This window comes from Larus michahellis, chromosome 6 (genome assembly GCF_964199755.1).
Source record: "Larus michahellis chromosome 6, bLarMic1.1, whole genome shotgun sequence".
Taxonomy (NCBI): Eukaryota; Metazoa; Chordata; class Aves; order Charadriiformes; family Laridae; genus Larus; species Larus michahellis.
The window spans coordinates 68,817,284-68,837,252 of record NC_133901.1 but is presented as its reverse complement, the minus strand read 5'-3'; the positions used below and the strand labels follow the sequence as shown (position 1 = coordinate 68,837,252).

Here is a 19,969-nt window from a genome sequence, read left to right as displayed (position 1 = left end):
CTCGCGAGGCCGGGGTGGGCCGGGCCGGGCCGCGAGAGCGACAACAAACATGGCGGCGGCGGCGGAGGCAGCGGGCGGCGGTCGCGGCGCAGGGCGGCGGAGGTGAGTAGCGTCTTCTCCCCGCCGGCCTCCCTTCGCCGTGAGGGGGCTCAGTGGCAGCGCGGCCCGCGCTCCCTCCCCGGGGCGGCAGCGGTGGCTGTGACACGCCTGTCCCCACTGGGGCCTCCCTTTGGCGTGAGGGGGCCGGGCGGTGGGGGAGCAAGCTGAGGAGAGGGGAGGCAGCGGTGGAGGTCTGTCGTGGCCGTGTCGCTCCTCGCCCACGCGTGAAGGTGGAGAGGGGTGGAGGAAAGGCGGTTTTGACACCGTCTGGCGTGGAGCGGGGGCGGCGGCGCGCCCGGCGGGTTCCGCGGCTGCTGACAGGTCGTGGGGCTCGGCCCGGCCGCCGCCAGCGCCGCGAATGATCTTCCCCTTCCCCGGCGCAAAACTCCTCGGTAAGGAGCAGGAAGGGCTTGGATAAAAGTTTGGGATCCGTCCTTCTTTGTGATGTTGATTTTAAGTCATTTGCACGGGAAAAGATGAGACTGGGGCAGAGTGATTCCTCCCCCTTCTCCCCCCTCCCCCCCCTTGTTTTTTCCCCTTGATTCCTGAAAAGAAAACGAGATATATACATGTGTTCGTAGTCGTATTTTATTCTAATTACTGCAGTAATGAGTTCTTACTGTGTGTATTAAACTCTTAGTTTTACTATGTCTGAACTGTTTTCTTTAGCAGATTTTTTCAGGTAAAATATTTATAACGCCTGTCATCCTAGCACATCCAGTGGTGCTTCTTAGACAACAAACTTAGTACACATCAGCGCCATAATTAATGTTAAATCCAGCAGTTGCGCCTGTGTCGCAAATGAATAACCAGTTTCCTACCCGTCAGTGTATAAAGCTGGAGAAGATATATTTGTCTATGCAGAAAATGTTCTGTATAGGTAGAACTTGAGGGACATCTGGTGTGATCAGCCCAGGCAGGAGCAGGAAACACGAGCGGGTCTGCTCAGGTTTCTGATAATTCGAATTGCAATTACTCATTTGCAGTGGTGACATAGTAGGCATCTGATCTGTATCGTCCTTCCCTGAAAAGGAGAACTGCTGGTTTTATGTCTGTATAAAATCACAAAAGGTTCTTTTGTGCATACAAATGTAGAGGTTTGAGGCAGTGCTCAACCTACATTGACATAAAAAAAAAAAGAAAGATTAATGTTTTCAAATTAAACCGATGAGGTAGAGAAAGGAAGTTTTATGCAGTTGATCCCCAAAATAATGTCTTTTCCCCAGTCAGATTTTTAAAATATTGTGTCGTTTTCTCTAAAAATTAAATGTCATTATAAAAGTAATCAATCAAATAATTTTTTGTGCCTTAAACAGAGAGATACACAGATTCCTCTGTGAAAACATGGACCTTTAACGTTTGATGTTGAACCTTTCAACATCAATTGTTATTTCTTATTATAATGTGGAGAAAGTTGGCCTGGTTAGGACTCTATATTACCTTGTCCCATTTCTCTTTTCCATATCTTTAATTCGTATTCTGATATCTTTGTTTCATTGCAGGAGACACCAACAAATGGAACACAAATTAACTTAAGCCTACATGAGGCTGGTGACACCTGAAAGAGGGTAGGCAAAATGGATATGTAAAGATGTGTTCAAAACTAACTTAATGTTGGTTAATAGTTAGATAATAATGATAATAGTTGAGCACACTTAGGTATGATGTGAAATAACATCCGGATGCCAAAAAATTAATTAACATTTGTGAATAGCTTTAAAAATATAGGAGAATGTTTAAATGTGGTCGTGAACTCAGGACTTGAGTTTTTGTAGGACACCTAATGTTTTGTTTAGTAGCTATTGGAAAACAAAAATAAATTCTTATTGAAAATGCAGCATCATTAATTATTTCTGATTATTATTATTCCTGCAGATTACAATGTGACTGACTCATTGCTCTCTTTCCAACTGTATCCTAGGTTCTGTCTTCACAAATTCATTGCAAATTGATACTTTAGCAGTCTGTCATTTACAGTCCCAGAAAAGAGCATGACCACTGACTTCTAGTGAATATTTTTATTATTTCAATGCAAAATAATGAAATGGATTAAGATTTTATGCAGGATAGGAAACGAAAATTTTGGGAGAACTATGAAATACTGTTTTCTGTAAGGCTTTTTCCATCTTTGCTAATCAGTGACATTCAGTTGGTTTCTCAATGTTACAGTTGCTGTAAGTGACTTACCCAACTCTGGGATTTTTTGGAGCCATGTATTTACAAGAGAAACTACTCAAATAATCAGTAAGACATAAGTGTCTTTCAGTGAGATACATGAAGGAATAGATGCGTTTTTTTAAAAGCTTTTGCTGGAAGTGTAATTGTTTTAATAAAACTTAGAGCAGTAGAGCATTAGAACCTCTGTTTCAAAACATGTATTTTTTCATCTTTCTTTTTTAAAACTCATGGGGGTTGGGAAGAATAATGGACTTACATTTCTTTTTTTTTTTCCTTCCAGGGAAAGTGGACAAGCTGTGTCCTGTGCTTTCTATCCGACCTGTTTGGAGTATGTTTGCTACTTAGCAGGGAACTAAAATTCAGGTACGATCCATTAAAAAAACCCACAAACATGTTGACTTTGATTATTATGTCATTTTATGCGATCTGATATTGTTATATTACTGTTGCTGAAAACGGTTTCCCCAGTAATATGTATTTGGTGATCTTTAATGAATTAAAAATTCTAAAAATATTCTTATGGTTGTCAATTTGTGCATTGAGTCATGTCGTGTGATAAAAGTAATCCTTTATGTAAAAAAAAAAAAACACCAAAAACCCCATTGTTTTTAGAAATGCATTCAAATTCAGTGACACTTGTGGTTTGAAAATATTTTTCTTTCTAGGCACAAGAGGTTGTAAACATAAAGAGTGAATATGGGTGAAAAGAAGCCAGAACCTTTGGACTTTGTAAAAGATTTTCAGGAATATCTTACACAGCAGACTCACCATGTAAATATGATTTCTGGATCAGTTAGTGGAGACAAGGAAGCAGAGACTCTTCCAGGAGGTAAGCTAATTTCAGTGCTATCAAATCTTATTTTTTTGAGAATGACTGCACTGTTGACGTTCTGGATAATTATGCGGACTACTATAATTGTATGGAAGTATTTCTGATAGTCATTTTCATATCACAACAGATGCGTACCTACCTTTGTTTTAACCAGGGCTTTTTCTTATAGTTCTGTATGTTTAAAGACCAAGGGCATACAGAAGCAAAAGGTATTTGGCATATTCTCACAGCACAATAGGATCCCACTATTCATGGATTGAAAACTCTGTTGCATTATTCACAGCTGGGACAGAAGGTGATCAGAATGGTCTGGATCATCCTTCTGTTGAAGTTTCACTGGATGAAAACTCAGGAATGTTAGTGGATGGGTTTGAAAGGACATTTGATGGAAAGTTAAAGTGTCGATACTGCAACTATGCCAGCAAAGGAACAGCACGGCTCATAGAGCATATCCGAATTCATACAGGTATGAAATATTCTGCAGTGCTTCCCTGCGAGGCATTGTGGTATTAACTCAATGTTATATTTGCATGTGAGAAGTTAGCATCTGCAAGCAGGGTGATAGTTCTTAAAAGCCAGTTCTAATTGTTGAATAGTTTTGGGTGTGGGGTTTTTTTTTAATAGACTACTTTTTTAAAGGTGTGCCATGTACCTATTTAAATTATGCAGATTTCTACTTATATTTTTATTGCAGACTACTGAGTCTGAAGTAACTATAAATTGGAGTATATAGCGTGAAAGCATCAGTGTAAATTGAAGGGCCCTAACCATAACTTATAGTTTTTCCTTGCTAATCAGAAAAGTGAAAAATGTACATCCTGCCACTTGGAAATTTATAGGGCCTTTTCTTCCTCTGTTGTTTAGCTATGAAAATATTCCTGTTTTGTACTTCCACAGGTAGAATGTTGTACAAAACATAGTAATAAGAATAAAGGTTTCTTATTGGTAGAATATTCAAACATGAGGGCATATCATCAAATAAGTGATTAATAACAGTAATGAAAATAAAGAATACTTACTGTGGCTTGTTTAAGAGTATTTACCACTGTTGGGTTTATAAAGCTGAAAAGCAAAACTTGCAATAAAGATTAGAATATCCTAAATCGTTCGTGGAGTCAGCTCCAACTTCTGAGTAAATGAGAGAAAACAAACGAAAGGTCCTTGTGAAGTCTGACTTTGCTGCATGCTGAGTATGTTACACCGATACAGAAGACTTTATGGCTATTAACTAGAGTAATAAGAAAACCAATTGTGTTCTGCAAGGAATAGAAGTTTTTACAGGTTTCCAGTCTGGTACAGATTGTCCCAAGACTTTAAGTCTGTCATTTCAGTGGTCTTGGGTAGGTGGCATTCTGGGACTCACTTCAAAGCAAACACATTGTTGTAATTTGGACATGATTGTAACTCTCCTTGGGTATGTTTATTGTTGGTCAAGATTCTCACTTTGCTGTGAACTGTGAATTCTACATAGTAACTCCCAGGATGTCTTTTGAGGGAGTCAGTGCTCCTTGCACTGGCCCCGCAGTGTTGGCTTGTTTCAACGAGGTGTAATGGGATCGTAAATGGCATCCAACTAGAAATCAAAGAGTTCTGAGGTTTAGACTCTGAAGATTTTGTAAATTCTTCTCTTGTGATACCGTGAGCTACCTCTGTGTGTAGCTGTTGCTGTTTTCATATTCCCAGTGGAAATTTTGTGAAGTTTCAATAATGTATAAAATGCTGTGGCTTGTGTACCTGCAGTTGACACTACATTAATGCTATGGCTTGCTGCAGAACTGCAAAGCAGCAATGTGTTTTGGAGCATTTTTTTTGTCTAATTTTTTATAAAGCAGTTACAGCTTCACCTACTATTTGCCTCATGGCATGTGGACAAGGAGAGATATTTTTCTTTTAACAGCTTTACTCTGCAGTGCTATTTCTGAGCCTGTGAAATGAGGGTCATGTAGTGGGACAAACAGTGTTGCAGATTTACACAGTTCATTTTTAAATGGTACTTAAAGATGCAGAAATAACATCAACTTTAAAACTCCGTGTCTTTTCAGCAGCATATAGCTATTGCCATCTAAAAACTTGCATCCCCAAGCCCACAGCTACTGTTGGCCAGTTGTCAACACGAGCAGATGGACTGCTAGAGCTGCGATGGGGGACATAAATTGCTACTAGAAGATGTTTGTATTGTGTGTTTGCTGATTCCTGAGATGTTTTTGATGGCTTTGGTGTGCATGGGGTTTCTCAGACAGAATGACTGAAATAATGTGTTGTTACTTAATATCACATCGTAAATTTTAGCCATACTAGAGAGCAAAAAATAAATCTTCCTTAAGTATTAAAATGTGGATATTGGTATAGTATCAGCATTCCTTCTGTTACTGTAGGAAGTTGCCTACCTTTTTTATACTCTCAAATCTTAGGTAACAGTTCTTTTGTGTTTTCAAAATGCTTTCTGATCCTGCTGCTGCTTTTGGGAGCAGAGATCACTAAGCAGCTAGAGGTAACAGAACAACTCCTGCTGCAGGTTAAGATGATTTCAGCACGGTTGCAGCATAATATATATAAAAGCAAGAAAGATTCCAACCAAGAGTTGGGGTGCTGAGAAATGTCCTCAAAAATCTCTGACCCAATGGTTATTATTCAGAAGCAAACATTCCATGAGCAACACAAATTCGGTTTTTAGGGCAAAGCATAATACTTTGGGTTTGTCCCTTGACTAACATTTTGAGTTGTTTCTCATTGTCATAGTATATGATGTTGTCAGCCTTATACCAGAAGAACAGAGCTTTACGTGTGGGATGACTATTTTCTCAGTATTCCTGTTATCAGAGGGTATATACATGACTCGTTTGATCAAAGAAGCTTTCACAAAGATGCTAGGAAAAGGTAGCCAAATCGAAGGCACACATCACTCTGCTGCAAAATCATGCAGTCTGAAATATTTCTGTTTCAGAAAGCTAGCTAGCAGCGAGAGAGGGATGCAGGGGGTGTCAGCCTACTGTCTGTCAAAGACCTTCAGCAATTCGGACACACCTTCACAGAGTGAACACTTTATAGCCAGATTACTGGTTCAAGCATGTCTGATGCCTAATGAAGTACCAGTAACTGTACAATGATAACAGTTCATTTCCCTATACCAGTATGTTCAGTTTTATAATAAAGACAAGAATCTCAGTCTGCCAGAGGCCTTTTTGTTCTCTGTGTAGTTTCCCCTTTGCCTTTTCATGATACGTCTCATATCCTTAATACAGCACTGCATGGTGTCCTGACGGCAACACCATTTTGCCATTACCTTAATGGCTCTTCAGAAAGTTCTGCTTTCTTTCTTTGTACATAGACAGGGGACTCTAGAACAAGGAAGGGTTTTTTTTTGTTTGGTTGGTTTTGTTTTGTTTTCTTGTTTCTTTCACTCAAGGGCAAGGAGATCCAAGACCTGAGTGTTGTTTTGCTCAGAAGCATGGTGGGGAAGCATGGCAAAGGGCCAAGAAATGGTTTTCATGGACTATGAAGGCTCAGAGGGACTGAATCAGCATTAAAATAGGGAACTGATAGCTCACTAGTAGCCTCAGAGCAATGTAAGTAAACAAGTAATGCATCCTGCATAACACGCAAGTGCAGCAGGTATCTGCCAAAGTAATTATGACCCAGGCATGATCACACAACCATTAAGTGCAACTTACTGCAGAATTAACTTCGTGCTGAGCCTGACAGCAGTATAATTAGTAGTTCACCAGCTGTGTCGTATTAAGGGTGTGCAACATGGGATGCAATTCTTTATCTCTGTGTAACCAGTTTACAATTAAATAAGACCATTCATATTGACAAGTTCTTTGTGAATGCAGGGAGTTTGTCAGTCTTTTTACATCTTCATTCGTACCAGAGCTCCAGACCTTTACACACATAGAATAATCTGAATACTTATATATGCCTATAGAGGAATCATGGTTTCAGTTGATGCAAATAAGGTACTTAAAGGTAGCATAAAAATTGCTTGCGTTTCTCTTGAAGAGCCAGCGATGGGGAAAAAAAATAATATCTTCTATTCAGTATCCCAGGTTGTGATTCCAAACTGTGGGATGCTCAACATGGGAAGGGCTTTCTGTATCAGATACGTGCCATCATGCAGGGCCTGTACCGTGCTTGCGTACTGTGTAATAGTGGCCCTCGCTGCAGTCAGTCTCTGGCTTTTACAGTTGTTCTAGGTGGATTTTGAAAGCCACAAAATAGATGTATTGGCCTGTATTTAAAATAGTAGAAAATGCTTCAAAAAAAACCCATAAAGGCTGAAGAGAAGGAGCTTGCTTACGTTTTTTTGGAGTTTGTTGTGCTGTGTGGCAAGACAATCAGTTGCACAACAGTGATGTAGAAATTGACCCGGCGTTCTAGATGGGGAGATAAGATGATATTTCATTTCAGCACCTGAACATGAGTCAGATCCTTTAGGCATTTCTAACATTGGAGACCTGGATCTAAAAACTCTAAAAGATCAGTCTATGAAAAGAAAATCAAAAGTTGCAAAGTATTGTGTTACAGATGTGTTGGCCTGACATTATGTTTGAAAGCTTTCTGAGTACTTTAAAAAGTGTTAATGTGAATGTCTGTAAATATCATTTAATAGAAGAACAAAGTTCTACCTATCAGAAAGGAGAATGTCTGGTACTATCATGTGAGAGAGCACGCAGCTGTCCAGGGATTAGCTGGCTTTTGTTTTCTTTAATAATTCTCTTCCCACAGAATCATTTTTCAAAATTCATTTCTTGAGTGGGTGGGTGTGGACAGGATTTTTTAGATAATAGTTCCAGGATCTTTAAAAGTAGGAATGTTTGGAAGATATTGAAAGGATACCCTCCCTCAGTGTTTAAACACCGTTACAGTTAAGAACAGTTAAATTTTTGGTGGTGCGGACATTCCTGCAGCCAAGTGCTTACGTGCTTTATGGGTGATGTAGAGTTTGGATCCAGTTAAGAGCACCACACAAACAGCATTGTGTTAAGTCCTTGCCATCATTGCTCTAGTTCCTAGTCAGGTTATCTGTTACGCCTGTTCTGGTCACGTTTTTTTTCTTATGCTTTCTATCACTTGGGTGAAGCAGAGGTGTCTAAATTTACTCCACTCTTCCACCAAATACCCAGCTAAACTCCCGACTAGCCCTGACTGAATCTGAAACGGAACTGTTTGATTAGCAGCACCCAGTTAGCTACTTCCTGTTCCACAAAAAGCCTTTTTCAAGCACACAAGAGATGCTATAGTATAATCTATTTTAATTTTCCAGGTGAGAAGCCGCACAGATGCCATTTATGTCCCTTTGCGTCAGCTTATGAACGTCATCTGGAAGCTCACATGCGATCGCATACTGGTGAAAAACCATACAAATGTGAATTGTGTTCCTTTCGCTGCAGTGACAGAAGCAACTTGTCTCACCACCGCAGGCGCAAACATAAAATGGTGCCTATTAAGGGTACAAGGTCTTCCCTGGGCAGCAAGAAAATGTGGGGGGTTTTGCAGAAGAAGACCAGTAATTTGGGGTACAGCAGAAGAGCATTAATTAATTTGAGTCCGCCTTCCATGGTGGTTCAGAAACCAGACTACCTTAATGATTTCACTCATGAAATCCCAAATATCCAGACTGAAGCGTATGAGAGCATGACGAAAACAACCCAGAGCGGTGGGTTGCCAAGAGATCCACAAGACCTCATGGTAGATAATCCTTTAAACCAGCTCTCTACGTTAGCCGGACAGTTATCTAGCTTGCCACCTGAAAACCAAAATCCAGCCTCTCCTGACGTTGTTTCCTGTCAAGATGAAAAGCCTTTCATGATACAGCAGCCTGCCGCACCTGCGGTGGTTTCAGCTGTGTCAGCAAATATTCCTCAAAGTTCATCTCCGACCAGCCCAGATCCTCGGCCTACACACAATCAAAGGAACTATAGTCCCGTGGCAGGTCCCAGCAGTGATCGCAGTGCCCACACCAGTACTCCCAGCATAAGCAACAGTCAGCCAAGTACTCCAGCTCCGACCCTTCCGGTTCAGGACCCTCAGCTTCTGCATCACTGCCAACACTGTGACATGTACTTTGCGGACAATATTCTTTATACTATTCACATGGGATGTCATGGATTTGAAAATCCATTTCAGTGCAACATATGTGGGTGTAAGTGTAAAAATAAGTATGACTTTGCTTGCCATTTTGCAAGAGGCCAACATAGTCAACATTGACTGAGAACACGCTTTCATTTAGTTTTTTAACATATTACAGTATATTTTTCATACTTGCTGAAGGAAAGCTTGCACGTTCCCATAAGGAATATTCACATTAATCAGTTTGACAAAGGAGGCAAATTTATTTCTAGGTTGTCGTAAAACTTGCCAGGGAAATTTTGTGTAAGATGTGGTGGTTATTTTATAGGTAGCCTTTCAAAAAAGCTGAGGGAGTGCTTTAAGAATTCGAATGCATTTACGTGCTTTGATTGCTAAATTTAAGTTGCTTGCACTTAATCCCAATAAATGTTCTACAAATGTAGAAGCAGAGCGTATGTCCTGACACATAGGATGCAATTATTAGACTATTTACTAGGCAAGACAAAATACATGAATCGTGAAATACGGAAGGTTGATGCAATGACACATACGGTTATTTTGGAGACATCCTTAAAAACTTAGCTACTCCAAACTGGAAAAACAAATAGAAGCAACTTTCACATACAAATTCAACTTGATGTAAAACTTTCTTTAATCTGGTGGAGGTTGATAATAAGTTTTTGCTTAGTATGGTCTAAATTCTTCATGCTAGAGCTCAAACACTAATTTAACTGTTATTTTTAAAACTCATCACAAAACGAGAAGATAACAGGTGATTGTGAATGAAACTCTGGTAGGAAAAAAGAGTTTAAAGCTCGTCACTCACTAGTTATACAGAAGAAAAATTAAATGACACATTTTAAACTACACTTACCAAAATTTTACATGTCATTCTTTTAAAAAGGAGGTAATTTTTAAACAGTCATAATAAAGAGCTTGTAGAACTAATATATATTCCATGAGATTTTTAACTGCCTTAAACTAATTTGTACAGATATTTAAAATTTGCACAATTAGACTTCTGTCTTGCTGATGGGAGTTCTAATAGAAACAAACTAGAGGTTTACAAATTAAAAATCATCTGTTCAGTTTTGTCTCGGGCCGAGCTACAACTGATAGGTTGCCTGTGTGTTTGAAAGTTGTACAATCTAGTTTATTGTGAACTTTGGAAGTCAGGTTGTCTTGTCCTTTCACCCGGATTTTTGTCCTTTCGGTGTACTAGAAATAAGGGGAAGGGTTTTTCTGAGGTGTTTTCTGGGTTTTCTGAGCTGTGGGTGTGACGGGCAGGCAAAGGGGTACTGGCTGGCTGCATTGAAGTCATTGTGATTAATAATTGTAGGTGGCAAATGGTAACTAGAGATGTACATGAAGTCCGTTGCACATGTTTGTTTTCGGTTTTTTTTTATACTGTACATCTTACTTTAGAAGCACCTAGGCTAACGGACAGGCACTTTAATAGAAACCTAAATTAAACATCCTAGCAAAATTAATAAAAGCTCTTAATACGCTACACAGGAATTTGTAATGTTTCCAAAAGTAAAGAACTGTTACTTTTCCCATATTTAGGCATGCACTTTTACCTTAGTTTGTCTTACTTGAGACAAATTAAAGCTTCCCTTACATACTCCCCTTTTACTGTCAGCAAAATATGGCAGCAGATATGTTTTGTTAAAAGCAGGAAGATTTTGTTAATGTTCTGCAAGTCAGAGGTTGGAATCTGAATAGCAAATGTTTGGCTTATTCAAATTTATGCTTCCTGGAGCTGATGGAAGAACTTACAATGACTTCAGTATAAGATTGACGCAGGAAAAACCACCCTTCTGAGAATTTTATCCTTAGAAGTAATTTTGACTTAAATGAATTAGAAATTTGGGAACGCTTATGTTTCTCTCTCCCTAACTTACTTACTGTTGAGTTTTCTGTGCTGAAGTAACCAGTTGAAGGAACTGGATTCTTGGCTGCATGTTGTTGTAAGGAGGTCAAAAAATATGCCTTTGAAGTATTTCCAGTGTAGTGAAGAGGAATGATAACACGCTATCGCTCCTAAAAACGTTTTTGGTTTCAGGCCTTGTCAAAATCCATTTCAGTGGATTTGTAAAACAGAATGTAACTTTCATTTTTCATAATGACGCTCTTTGTAATTCCAAAATATACCTTTGTTGCTTTATTCTTTTAAAATGTATTTTATAAGCAAAACAGCAACTCTGTATGCATAAACATACACAATCCTTTATTTTAAGGACTAAAAGTTGACTGAACTGGAATCCAGTTGGAAGTTACTGCTCCTGTATGGGTTTTGCAACATGATCCTTCCAGTCAAAGAACAATGATCCTATATTGACACATTCCAAAATCTGAATTTGGCTAAAATACGATATTAGAACTACAAATGTTACTGTTAGAGACCATTACAATTAGTAATTTTTAGAGGTCATTTTCCTTGCCTTTTGATAGATGATGCGAACTTCTGTTCCCAGGCTCTATCAACTCCAAGGAAACTCCTGGAATGCTGGTTCTCCAGGGAGCACCACCCAATACTGAATGATGCCCATCACAACAGCCAAGTTCTCCTTGGTTTGGGCCTCCAGCCCTTCTCCCCCTTGGAGGGGAGAAGCAGGGAGATTAACTCCAAACGTTGGAGATTTCAGCCTTTTGTTCCATTTACGCTGTTTCTGGTCCGTTGGGACTTCCGTTGGCAGTGCCTGTAAACATTTCTTTTCTTTTTGTGTTGGCTCATGATTTGGTGATTTAGAAAAATGACTTCTGAACCACGACACCCCTGAATAGCAGAAGAGTTAGGTCACTAATAGGGGTAGCTGGCAGCAAGAGGAAGCCTGCACGATCTTATTAAAGCGGCCCTTATTTAGGAGGGGATCCTCTGTTGCGGGGAACGTATGTTCTTAATAATAGAACTCGGTATGAAAAAAAATCTAACCCCAAACCTTACAAGTTGTTGAGAAGTATTTTAATACTGCTGGCTTAATATCATTGTTTCTGCTTCGAGGTACCCAAGGAAAATAAAATGATGAACACCTAGAAACTGTTGAACAGTGACAAAGCTATTTTCCCTTCTTTCCCTGCGCAGGCCCCTGTTCACAGGGGGGTTCTTAGGCAGGAGCAGGTTCTGGGGTTCATCCCTTGCTTCTGCAGCCAGATGTGTGGGGTGGGTCCCCGCCGACGTCCTGGTCCCGCGCACAGGGTCACCCTCTGGACTGGGATTCCTCATTTTTCAACCTGTTGCCGTGTGTTCACTTGTGCCAAACAGTACCCTGACTACATTTCCTTCTGTCTACTGAGTAGGTTTGGAAGGTGTATTTTCATATTAGTTTTTCCTGATGTTGTACATACTATTTACTATAATTTAAAGACCGGAATTAATACTGGAAAACTGTTTGAGAGTGCGATGCTGACGATTCCCTTGCAGGGGCAGGCCTTACTCGGAGTCGGTGAGGGATACTTGTCAGGAATTATAGGATCGAGTCCTCAGTTAGTAGGACTTTTCATAATGAGTTCTCCACGTGCTACACTGCACTAACTTGGGTTTATGTGGTTTTTTTTTTTTTAAAAAAACCCCTCACATCCTTATATTATAAGGTGGCGATCAGCATTTTAACTTGTGTTAACAGGGAAGTTCGGGAATGAGCTGAAATTTTTCCGGAGCTTGACTCTCTTAAGTTCAGTAGTTGCAAACCATTAACTTTGTGGGGTTTGTGTTTTTATTGTAATAGATGATTTTATAGATTTGTTGACATTTTTAACATGCACTATTTATAGTCCTCTTAATACAGGCTTATTATTTTGAGACCGAATATTCCAATGAACATACAAATATCAGACTGAAGATCTTGGTCGATTATCTTGGTTAATAACTTAAACCAACTGTGAAGCAGCTAATAGGGAATAATAGGTTGGTTTTTTTTTTGCAGATGCAATGTTGAGGTGAAAAGGATTTTGAGATAAAATGTTGATTGGCATTTTAACAGAAAACTCAGTGCTGGAAGACACATTCCAAGAGTGTTTCCTAGCAAAATGAACCGTTGCTATTTGTTTTGTTCCAGAATGTTTGGGAGGGTTTGCTTGTTTGGGTTTTTTATTTTTATTTTTTGTTTCTTTTTGACGAAGGGAATGTAATTTAGAAGTCTTCACTGGCAAGTTTTCTATTAATTTCAAGCTTCTTTGAAAATCTACAGCAAATGGATGTTCTGCTGCAGGAAATCTATTCCCTGCTGAAGCATTTTTCATTGAGCAATCTTTGTGTATGTGCTTCTAAGTACCTGCTTTGTTAATAATATGTATTTCAGCGTAAAGAGCATATTTTGTATGCAAAATAAAAAATGAAACCTGTTAGAGTTGTAAAATAAATTTATTGTGTAGTGAATGTTTTCAGATGACAAGGTTAATTCCGAAATAACTATATCTGGTGTAGTTCATGTTGTGAAGCTTTGCTTTTGTAAGATACGAATAAAATAACACTTTCTAATTAAGTCTCCTGTTAATTCTTAATTGCTTCAACAGGTGGTGCTGTGGTTTAGGTAAGGTATGGAAGGTAAGCTTATCTTTTGGGTAAGCACAGAAGAGGGCATTTATGTTTCAGTCTGGTTAAGTTGAGAATGCTTAATTTTAGAGCTGAACCAGGACACGCCGTTACTGCTTTCTGCTGTTAATCTTGCATATTTGGTCATTTTCCAAATTCTTTGTTTCCTCAAACTCCTGTTTCCTTATTGAGGGTGACTGTACGTCTGAAATGAGAGGTCTTATCCCGGTAAGGTGGTTGTCACTGTCTATGGAACTCCCATGTATGTTGTTAGCAACTTGGAAGGCAACACCGAGTGTTAAGTTCCCTGGGACACGGGAGTTAATCCTACATGTACGTGTACGTGCATGCAACTCTTAAGAGCCTTAATTTAACTGCCTCTCAAATTTATTGTTCTTTGCAAGGTTTTTGTCATGGAAACCAGCAAAGAAGCCAAGAGCCTGATCTAAAAAAGGGACTTACGAAACTGCAGCAGGACATGGATTAAACTCAGGTGCTGACATCCTGACTTTGGATGCTGTAGTTCGTCAACCCTCCATCATCTCACTTTGTGTTTTGATACCTTCCCAGGCACCAGTTCTCTGGAAATGCCCAGCTGCCCCTTTGACAGAGCAGAGAGGTCATCACCCAAGGTGCTCTTCAAACCCTTGGCTGCAGGAGGCTCCGAGAAAGCTGATCCAGCTTGAAGTTGGTCCCGCTGTAAGCAGGAAACGGGACGAGAAGACTTCTAGGTGTTTTCCCAGCCTAACTTTTGCTGTGAGGGTGTGAAATTTAAAATCTAAGGAGGGTTGGTTGTTGGCTTGACCTTCAAAGTGACAGCACACTAGACTGGATTTCTCTTCCATAATACAGGGAGAGGAGTTAGAGGTGGCACAAGCCTCCGGAGAAGGAAGCTGTGTCTCAGCTGTATCCAGCTGTACTGCTGAAGGAGTACTGCATTTTAAAGACGCTGGACTCTTAAAAATCACCAACATTCTCTATGTCATTATTTAAAAATATATTTATTAACCACATTGGTTGCCTCATGTTGGAATGAAGAAGTTACGCTGCAAGTTTGGCTTTTCAAATTATTTCCTTGACGCAAGTCTTCCAAAAATTCTGCTTTGAGTTTGTTGAGTTCTTCTGCCAGACTCTTCATCTCACTTGGGAGTATGTTTTTATCTAGAAGAAAATTAAAACTGAAACTTTTCATTTCATGTTTGACAAAATTTAGACTTTAGCTCACATTCTACAAGTAACTTTGACCAGACTTCTGAAGGTGATTGCTTGTGTCGCACCTGCAGGGTTGGGGTTCCTTAATTTATCCCAGTTTTCATCGGTTTAGTGTAACGTTGCCAGCCAGCTTGAATATGCTACACGTACCTTTGGCATCCTTCATTGCCTGAGAGATGACGCGTCTGCAAACCTGGTCAGCCTGATGGACAGTACTCGCCGCACAGATTGCTCGATCTGCTTCCTATCCAGGGGGACCAACAGAAAGGAAGAATACAGGCAAACACGTTAAATTTGATTTAAACTGCCATGAACTTTTGAAATACTCTTTGAAAACAAGTAACACAGCAGCAGCAACTCGGCAACTGGTGCATTGCGCAGCTGCTCCTTTGAATTCGGAGGCGGTATGTATATCTGGGTGACTGCCAGAGGCAGGTGTGTGTGTGACTTTAGGAAGCGAACATTATATTCCTCAGTGCGATGCGAGAGCTCCAAAAAGTATTTTGTTTTTACTACAGTAGAACACGTAACAGTATTCTTAAAGGTAGTTCAGTGGTTTAACTTAATAAGGTACCAAAAGTACCCATTTCAAATAGGATTAACTTTTCTGTGTATGCTTTTCCGATCAAGAACTGCAATAGGGATTTCCCAGTTTCTGTCATCACAGTGTTCTGAATCCAGCCCGGGAATAACTCACTCACTCATTGACCAGCAGCTGAAAGAGCAGGGACTGTGGGACAAGCAGTGCTACCTTTTGCTCAAGGTTTTCCTCATTTTGCTTGACTGGATTTTCCAAAGCAGTGGCCAGCAAACTGATTATCTGCTCACTAAGAAAACAAATAACAGAGTAAACCACATTACACAGTTTCCCTTCTTTCATTTTGTTACAACACCTCATCCCAGGAAAAAAAAAAAGCACGTTTTCAGTTAAACTTATGAGGCAATCAATGAAATAATCTTTATACAGCAAGTTAGATGAAAAACAATTCCAACTAAAACTACAGCCAATTATTTCCAGTCTTAATGTTTCAGACAATTTACACAGATTTTCAACAACAGTTTAGAAGTGCAGTTAGTTTTGAGGTTACCTCTGCAAAGAATGGTGGCTGTGAGTTCCCAACAACTGGCACCTGTTCCGTGTAATTGACTGGCTTCCAAAAATCACCATATTGATTATTTTTTACACACTGTTTAGATACAGTAAAAAGCTCCTACCCCCCTGTTTCTGAAAACACAACTCATTGAAAACTCTAGCATCGATCCGGTAACATACTCATCCTCCAAAGTGCAATCAGAACTTTTCAGAATGAGGCTGTTCTGTTCCCAAGCGTTTTTCTTGAGATCTGGCATTTCTATTTTTCTTGCCATTAAACATATTGTCTGGTCAGGTAACGGATGACTTCTTAGACGATTTCTCTGCAAGCAGCATTCAAGTGGACAGTCTAAAAATAACTGGCAGAAGCTCAAGGAATCTAAAAGAACATAAAGAGATGCCGTTGTTTCAGCTGGGACAGAGTCAGTTTTCTTTCTAATGATTGCGGTGAGCAGAATGTCAATAACGCATATTGTTTTAGTTCTCTTGCCAGATGATGTTTATACTTTGCAAGGACTTTTTTCAGCTTCTCATAGAAGCTGATAAGGAGCATAGACAGATGGAATGGCCACTGGAATATTCCACACCATAGGTGTCATACTCAGTATATAAATGGGAGTTTGCTGGGGGGTGGGAATTGGCGATCGCTGCCTGGGATGGGCAACCAATTCGCTGGGCGGTGAGAGTGGCTTCTGTCTTGTGTATTTTTTTACCATTATTATTATTATTTTCCTTTACCATTATCGGTCTGTTAAACTGTGTTTATCTCAACCTGGCTGTTTTTTTCCCCTTTCCCCTCCTCTTCTCCCTGCCCATCTGGGGGAAGGGGGAGAACTGGCTGCCGGCTGGGGTTAAACCATGACAACAAGCACTTTAACCTTTACATCACTCAAGCAAATATTTCTGAGAGCAACATGCATGAGAAAGGCTTTAGATGAATGAGTAACTGCTACACTAGTTCTGAGCCTGAAGAGAATACAATTTTACCTTCAAGGCCGCTCAAGTAATAATTTCTGAGATCAACGTGCATAAGAAAGGCTTTAAGTGACTTAGCTATTTCTAATAATACAGTAGTAAAGTTAAGATGATGCTTACTATACTGCAGGAATCGAGCAAGCAAGAATAACAAATGTTCCGCAGGATCACTTAAAGAAAGGCAGCTAAAGCGCACGGAATTTCCAACAAAAGTGAAAACGTTTTTCCGCGTAGGAACAAAGAGTAATTACATTTGCGAGCCAGCTGGTACACCTCGTATCTCATGCTCTGGTAATAAAAATTGTCATCCAAGATCAGGTAGAGCGGCCCGGCGGTGGCTGCGGGTGTCTCGGGACCGCCGTGCCGTTCCTGCGGGGCGAGCAGCCCCTGCCCGCGGCAGCAGGCCAGGAACCGCTCCCAGCCCGGCTGCCCGGCGGCGGGGGGGACGGACAGAGGCTCCCCGGTGACCAGCGCCTGCAGGAACCGCTCCAGGCACTGCAGCAGCTCCCGCCGGCTCCGCTTCCAGCGCGGCAGCTGCGGAGGGAGGCAGCGGAGGGGTGAGGGGGTGAGGGCCCGCGCACCCGCCCGCCCCGCCGCCCCGCCCGGGCCCCGCCGCGGCGGCAGCACCAACATGGCGGCCAGGCCCCGCGTCAGGGCGTTGCCTAGCAACGCCGGCGGCGCCGCCAGTGACGCTACGAAGCGCGGCGCCTCGGCTGGCCAATGAGAGCAAAAGAGAGCGCCGCACTGACCAATGGGGACGGCCCGGCCGGTCCCGCCCCCGGCTCGCTGGGCCCGAAGGCCTCCGGCGGGATGAGCTCGTCGTAGCTGAGGAGGGCGCAGGCCCAGCCCGGGCGCCGCGGCAGGCGGCGGCGCAGAGCGCGACCCAGCGTGGACTTGCCGGCGGCCGGCAGCCCGCACAGCAGGCACAGCCCCCCCCGGGCGCGCCCGCCGCCGCCCGGCCCCTCCTCCTCCGCCGCCAGCGCCGACGGAGGGCCGGCCGCCGCTGCAGCTGCAGGCCGCGGCTGTGCGCATGCGCGGGCCCGTCCCCTGGCGGGCGGGGCGAGCGCGGGTTTGCTGGGTTTATTTGGATGATAAATTCAGTGATACATTAAGTTACGCATTTCGGTCTTGCAATTGGGTGATACCAACCCCGTGCAGCGCTGCAGGCTTGGGAAAGAGTGGCTGGAGAGCTGCCCGGCAGAAAAGGACCTTGGGGGTGTTGGTCAGCAGCCGGCTGAGTATGAGCCAGCAGCGTGCCCGGGTGGCCAAGGCCAACAGCAGCCTGGCCTGTATCAGGAACAGCATGGCCAGCAGGAAGCGATTGTCTCCCTGTGCTCGGCACTGGTGAGGCCTCACCTCGAATGTTGTGTTCACTTTTGGGCCCCTCACCACGAAAAAGACATGGAAGTGCTGGATCGTGTCCAGAGAAGGGCAACGGAGCTGGCGAGGGGTCCGGAGCACAAGTCTTGTGAGGAGCGGCTGAGGGAGCTGGGGGTGTTCAGCCTGGAGAAAAGGGGGCTGAGGGGAGACCTTCTCGCTCTCTACAGCTCCCTGAAAGGAGGGGGTAGCCGGGGGGGGGTCGGTCTTTTCTCCCAAGGGACAGGCGATGGGACAAGAGGAAATGTCTTCAAGTTGTGCCAGGGGAGATTTAGATTGGATATTAGGAAAAATTTATTCACCAAAAGGGTTATCGAGCATTGGAACAGGCTGCAAAGGAATTGCCATCCCTGGAGGTATTTAAAAGCCAGGCAGATGTGGTGCTGAGGGACATGGTTTAGTGGTGGTTTTGTCAGTGTTAGTTGATGGTTGGACTCGATGATCTGAAAGGTCCCTTCCAACCTGGGCAATTCTATGGCTCTATGAACCCGGCTGAATGATCACAGGTGTGCCCAGCCACGGATTTTGTTTCCATCATAAAATCAGGATACTGCCAAGCATGCTGACCCTGATGATTTACATTAAATTGTATTATTGTAATGTGCTTGTTAATAAGGTCTAAATTATAGGAATAATTAATTCATAATGACAATTTAGGATTCTAAGGAATTGAGAAAGACAACACTTCTTCAGAAGACACTCCTTGCCAGTGCAGATCTTTGCCTGCAATGTATTTTGGGTTCTTTGGTCCCGCTCTTTGGTGAAATGACCATCTAAGGGATTAGAAATATTTTCTTGGCAAGGCGATTCCATAATTTATTCACTCCTTTTGCTCGTTTGTATTCCCAGAGTTTAGGTGTGGACACAGTCAGTGTGTGATTCATCCTCCCACATACAGACAGATTAGGATCCACAGCTTTGTTCCTGCCAGTGGGTTTCTTTCTGCGTAGCAGCTGCTTTTCCATTTGTTCCCATTTTGACAAACTACGTAACTTCATATATTTTCTTTTAAATCGGTACTGCTTTGTAACTGTCACCTTTAGAATGACAGAAGTTAGCTGTTGCTCTTGTAGTGGAATCAGTTTCCAGCAAAAATCTCAAGGTGGAATAACCAGCAAAACATTAAAACACTTAAGTTACATAATGTATGTTGTGATATACCACATTTTCTATAACAACAGACATGGCCTGTTTCTTTCATACTCGGATACATTCTCTGCAGAGGCCAAGTGCAGAGTCATGCACCTGGGTCTGGGCAATCCCAAGCACAAATCCAGGCTGGGCAGAGAGTGTATTGAGGGCAGTCCTGAGGAGAAGCACTTGGGGGTGTTGGTTGATGAGAAGCTCAACGTGAGCTGACAACGGTGCTCACAGCCCAGAAGGCCAACCACATCCTGGGCTGCACCAAAGGCAGCGTGGCCAGCAGGGCAAGGGGAGGATTCTGCCCCTCTGCTCCGCTCTGGGGAGACCCCCCTGCGGTGCTGCCTCCAGCGCTGGGGGCACCAACATCAGGACACAGACCTGTTGGAGCCAGAGGAGGGCCACAAAGATGATGAGAGGGCTGGAGCCCCTCTGCTGTGAGGACAGGCTGAGAGAGTTG

At 42.2% G+C, this 19,969-nt stretch overlaps 2 protein-coding genes across 5 annotated transcripts; one reads left to right on the top strand and one right to left on the bottom strand.

Moving 5' to 3' along the window:
- Window positions 1-9: 9 nt before the first annotated feature.
- Window positions 10-16,770, top strand: IKZF5 (IKAROS family zinc finger 5). Of its 4 annotated transcripts, none has more exons than XM_074593084.1 (7): window positions 10-102; window positions 1,602-1,667; window positions 2,558-2,640; window positions 2,943-3,106; window positions 3,393-3,575; window positions 8,373-9,251; window positions 11,656-13,560. In XM_074593084.1, exons 4-7 carry the CDS (start codon window positions 2,974-2,976, stop codon window positions 11,721-11,723), a joined length of 1,263 nt encoding a protein of 420 aa, XP_074449185.1. In that variant the 5' UTR covers window positions 10-102; window positions 1,602-1,667; window positions 2,558-2,640; window positions 2,943-2,973; the 3' UTR covers window positions 11,724-13,560. The 4 variants fall into 4 exon arrangements, with proteins under 4 accessions (XP_074449185.1, XP_074449188.1, XP_074449187.1 ...); XM_074593085.1 differs by lacking the exon at window positions 10-102 and adding an exon at window positions 262-491; XM_074593087.1 differs by lacking the exons at window positions 8,373-9,251; window positions 11,656-13,560 and adding an exon at window positions 14,283-16,770.
- Window positions 14,695-19,610, bottom strand: PSTK (phosphoseryl-tRNA kinase). Its single transcript, XM_074593060.1, has 7 exons — window positions 19,573-19,610; window positions 17,742-18,066; window positions 17,244-17,526; window positions 16,198-16,396; window positions 15,676-15,751; window positions 15,075-15,168; window positions 14,695-14,873 (listed from the first exon to the last, which is right to left on the bottom strand). Exons 1-7 carry the CDS (start codon window positions 19,608-19,610, stop codon window positions 14,698-14,700), a joined length of 1,191 nt encoding a protein of 396 aa, XP_074449161.1. The 3' UTR covers window positions 14,695-14,697.
- Window positions 19,611-19,969: the final 359 nt, after the last annotated feature.

Excerpts from the sequence above, each read along its gene's own strand:
- IKZF5 (XM_074593084.1), top strand. The coding sequence starts at position 2,974 with ATGGGTGAAAAGAAGCCAGAACCTTTGGACTTTGTAAAAGATTTTCAG. Across the intron at positions 3,576-8,372 it reads GCATATCCGAATTCATACAG|GTGAGAAGCCGCACAGATGC; the intron begins GTATGAAATATT and ends TTAATTTTCCAG. Across the intron at positions 9,252-11,655 it reads TCAGTGCAACATATGTGGGT|GCTCTATCAACTCCAAGGAA; the intron begins GTAAGTGTAAAA and ends TTCTGTTCCCAG.
- PSTK (XM_074593060.1), bottom strand. The coding sequence starts at position 19,610 with ATGACTCTGCACTTGGCCTCTGCAGAGAATGTATCCGA. Across the intron at positions 18,067-19,572 it reads TCTGCAGAGAATGTATCCGA|CAAACCCGCGCTCGCCCCGC; the intron begins GTATGAAAGAAA and ends AAATAAACCCAG. Across the intron at positions 14,874-15,074 it reads GGCAATGAAGGATGCCAAAG|ATAAAAACATACTCCCAAGT; the intron begins GTACGTGTAGCA and ends ATTTTCTTCTAG.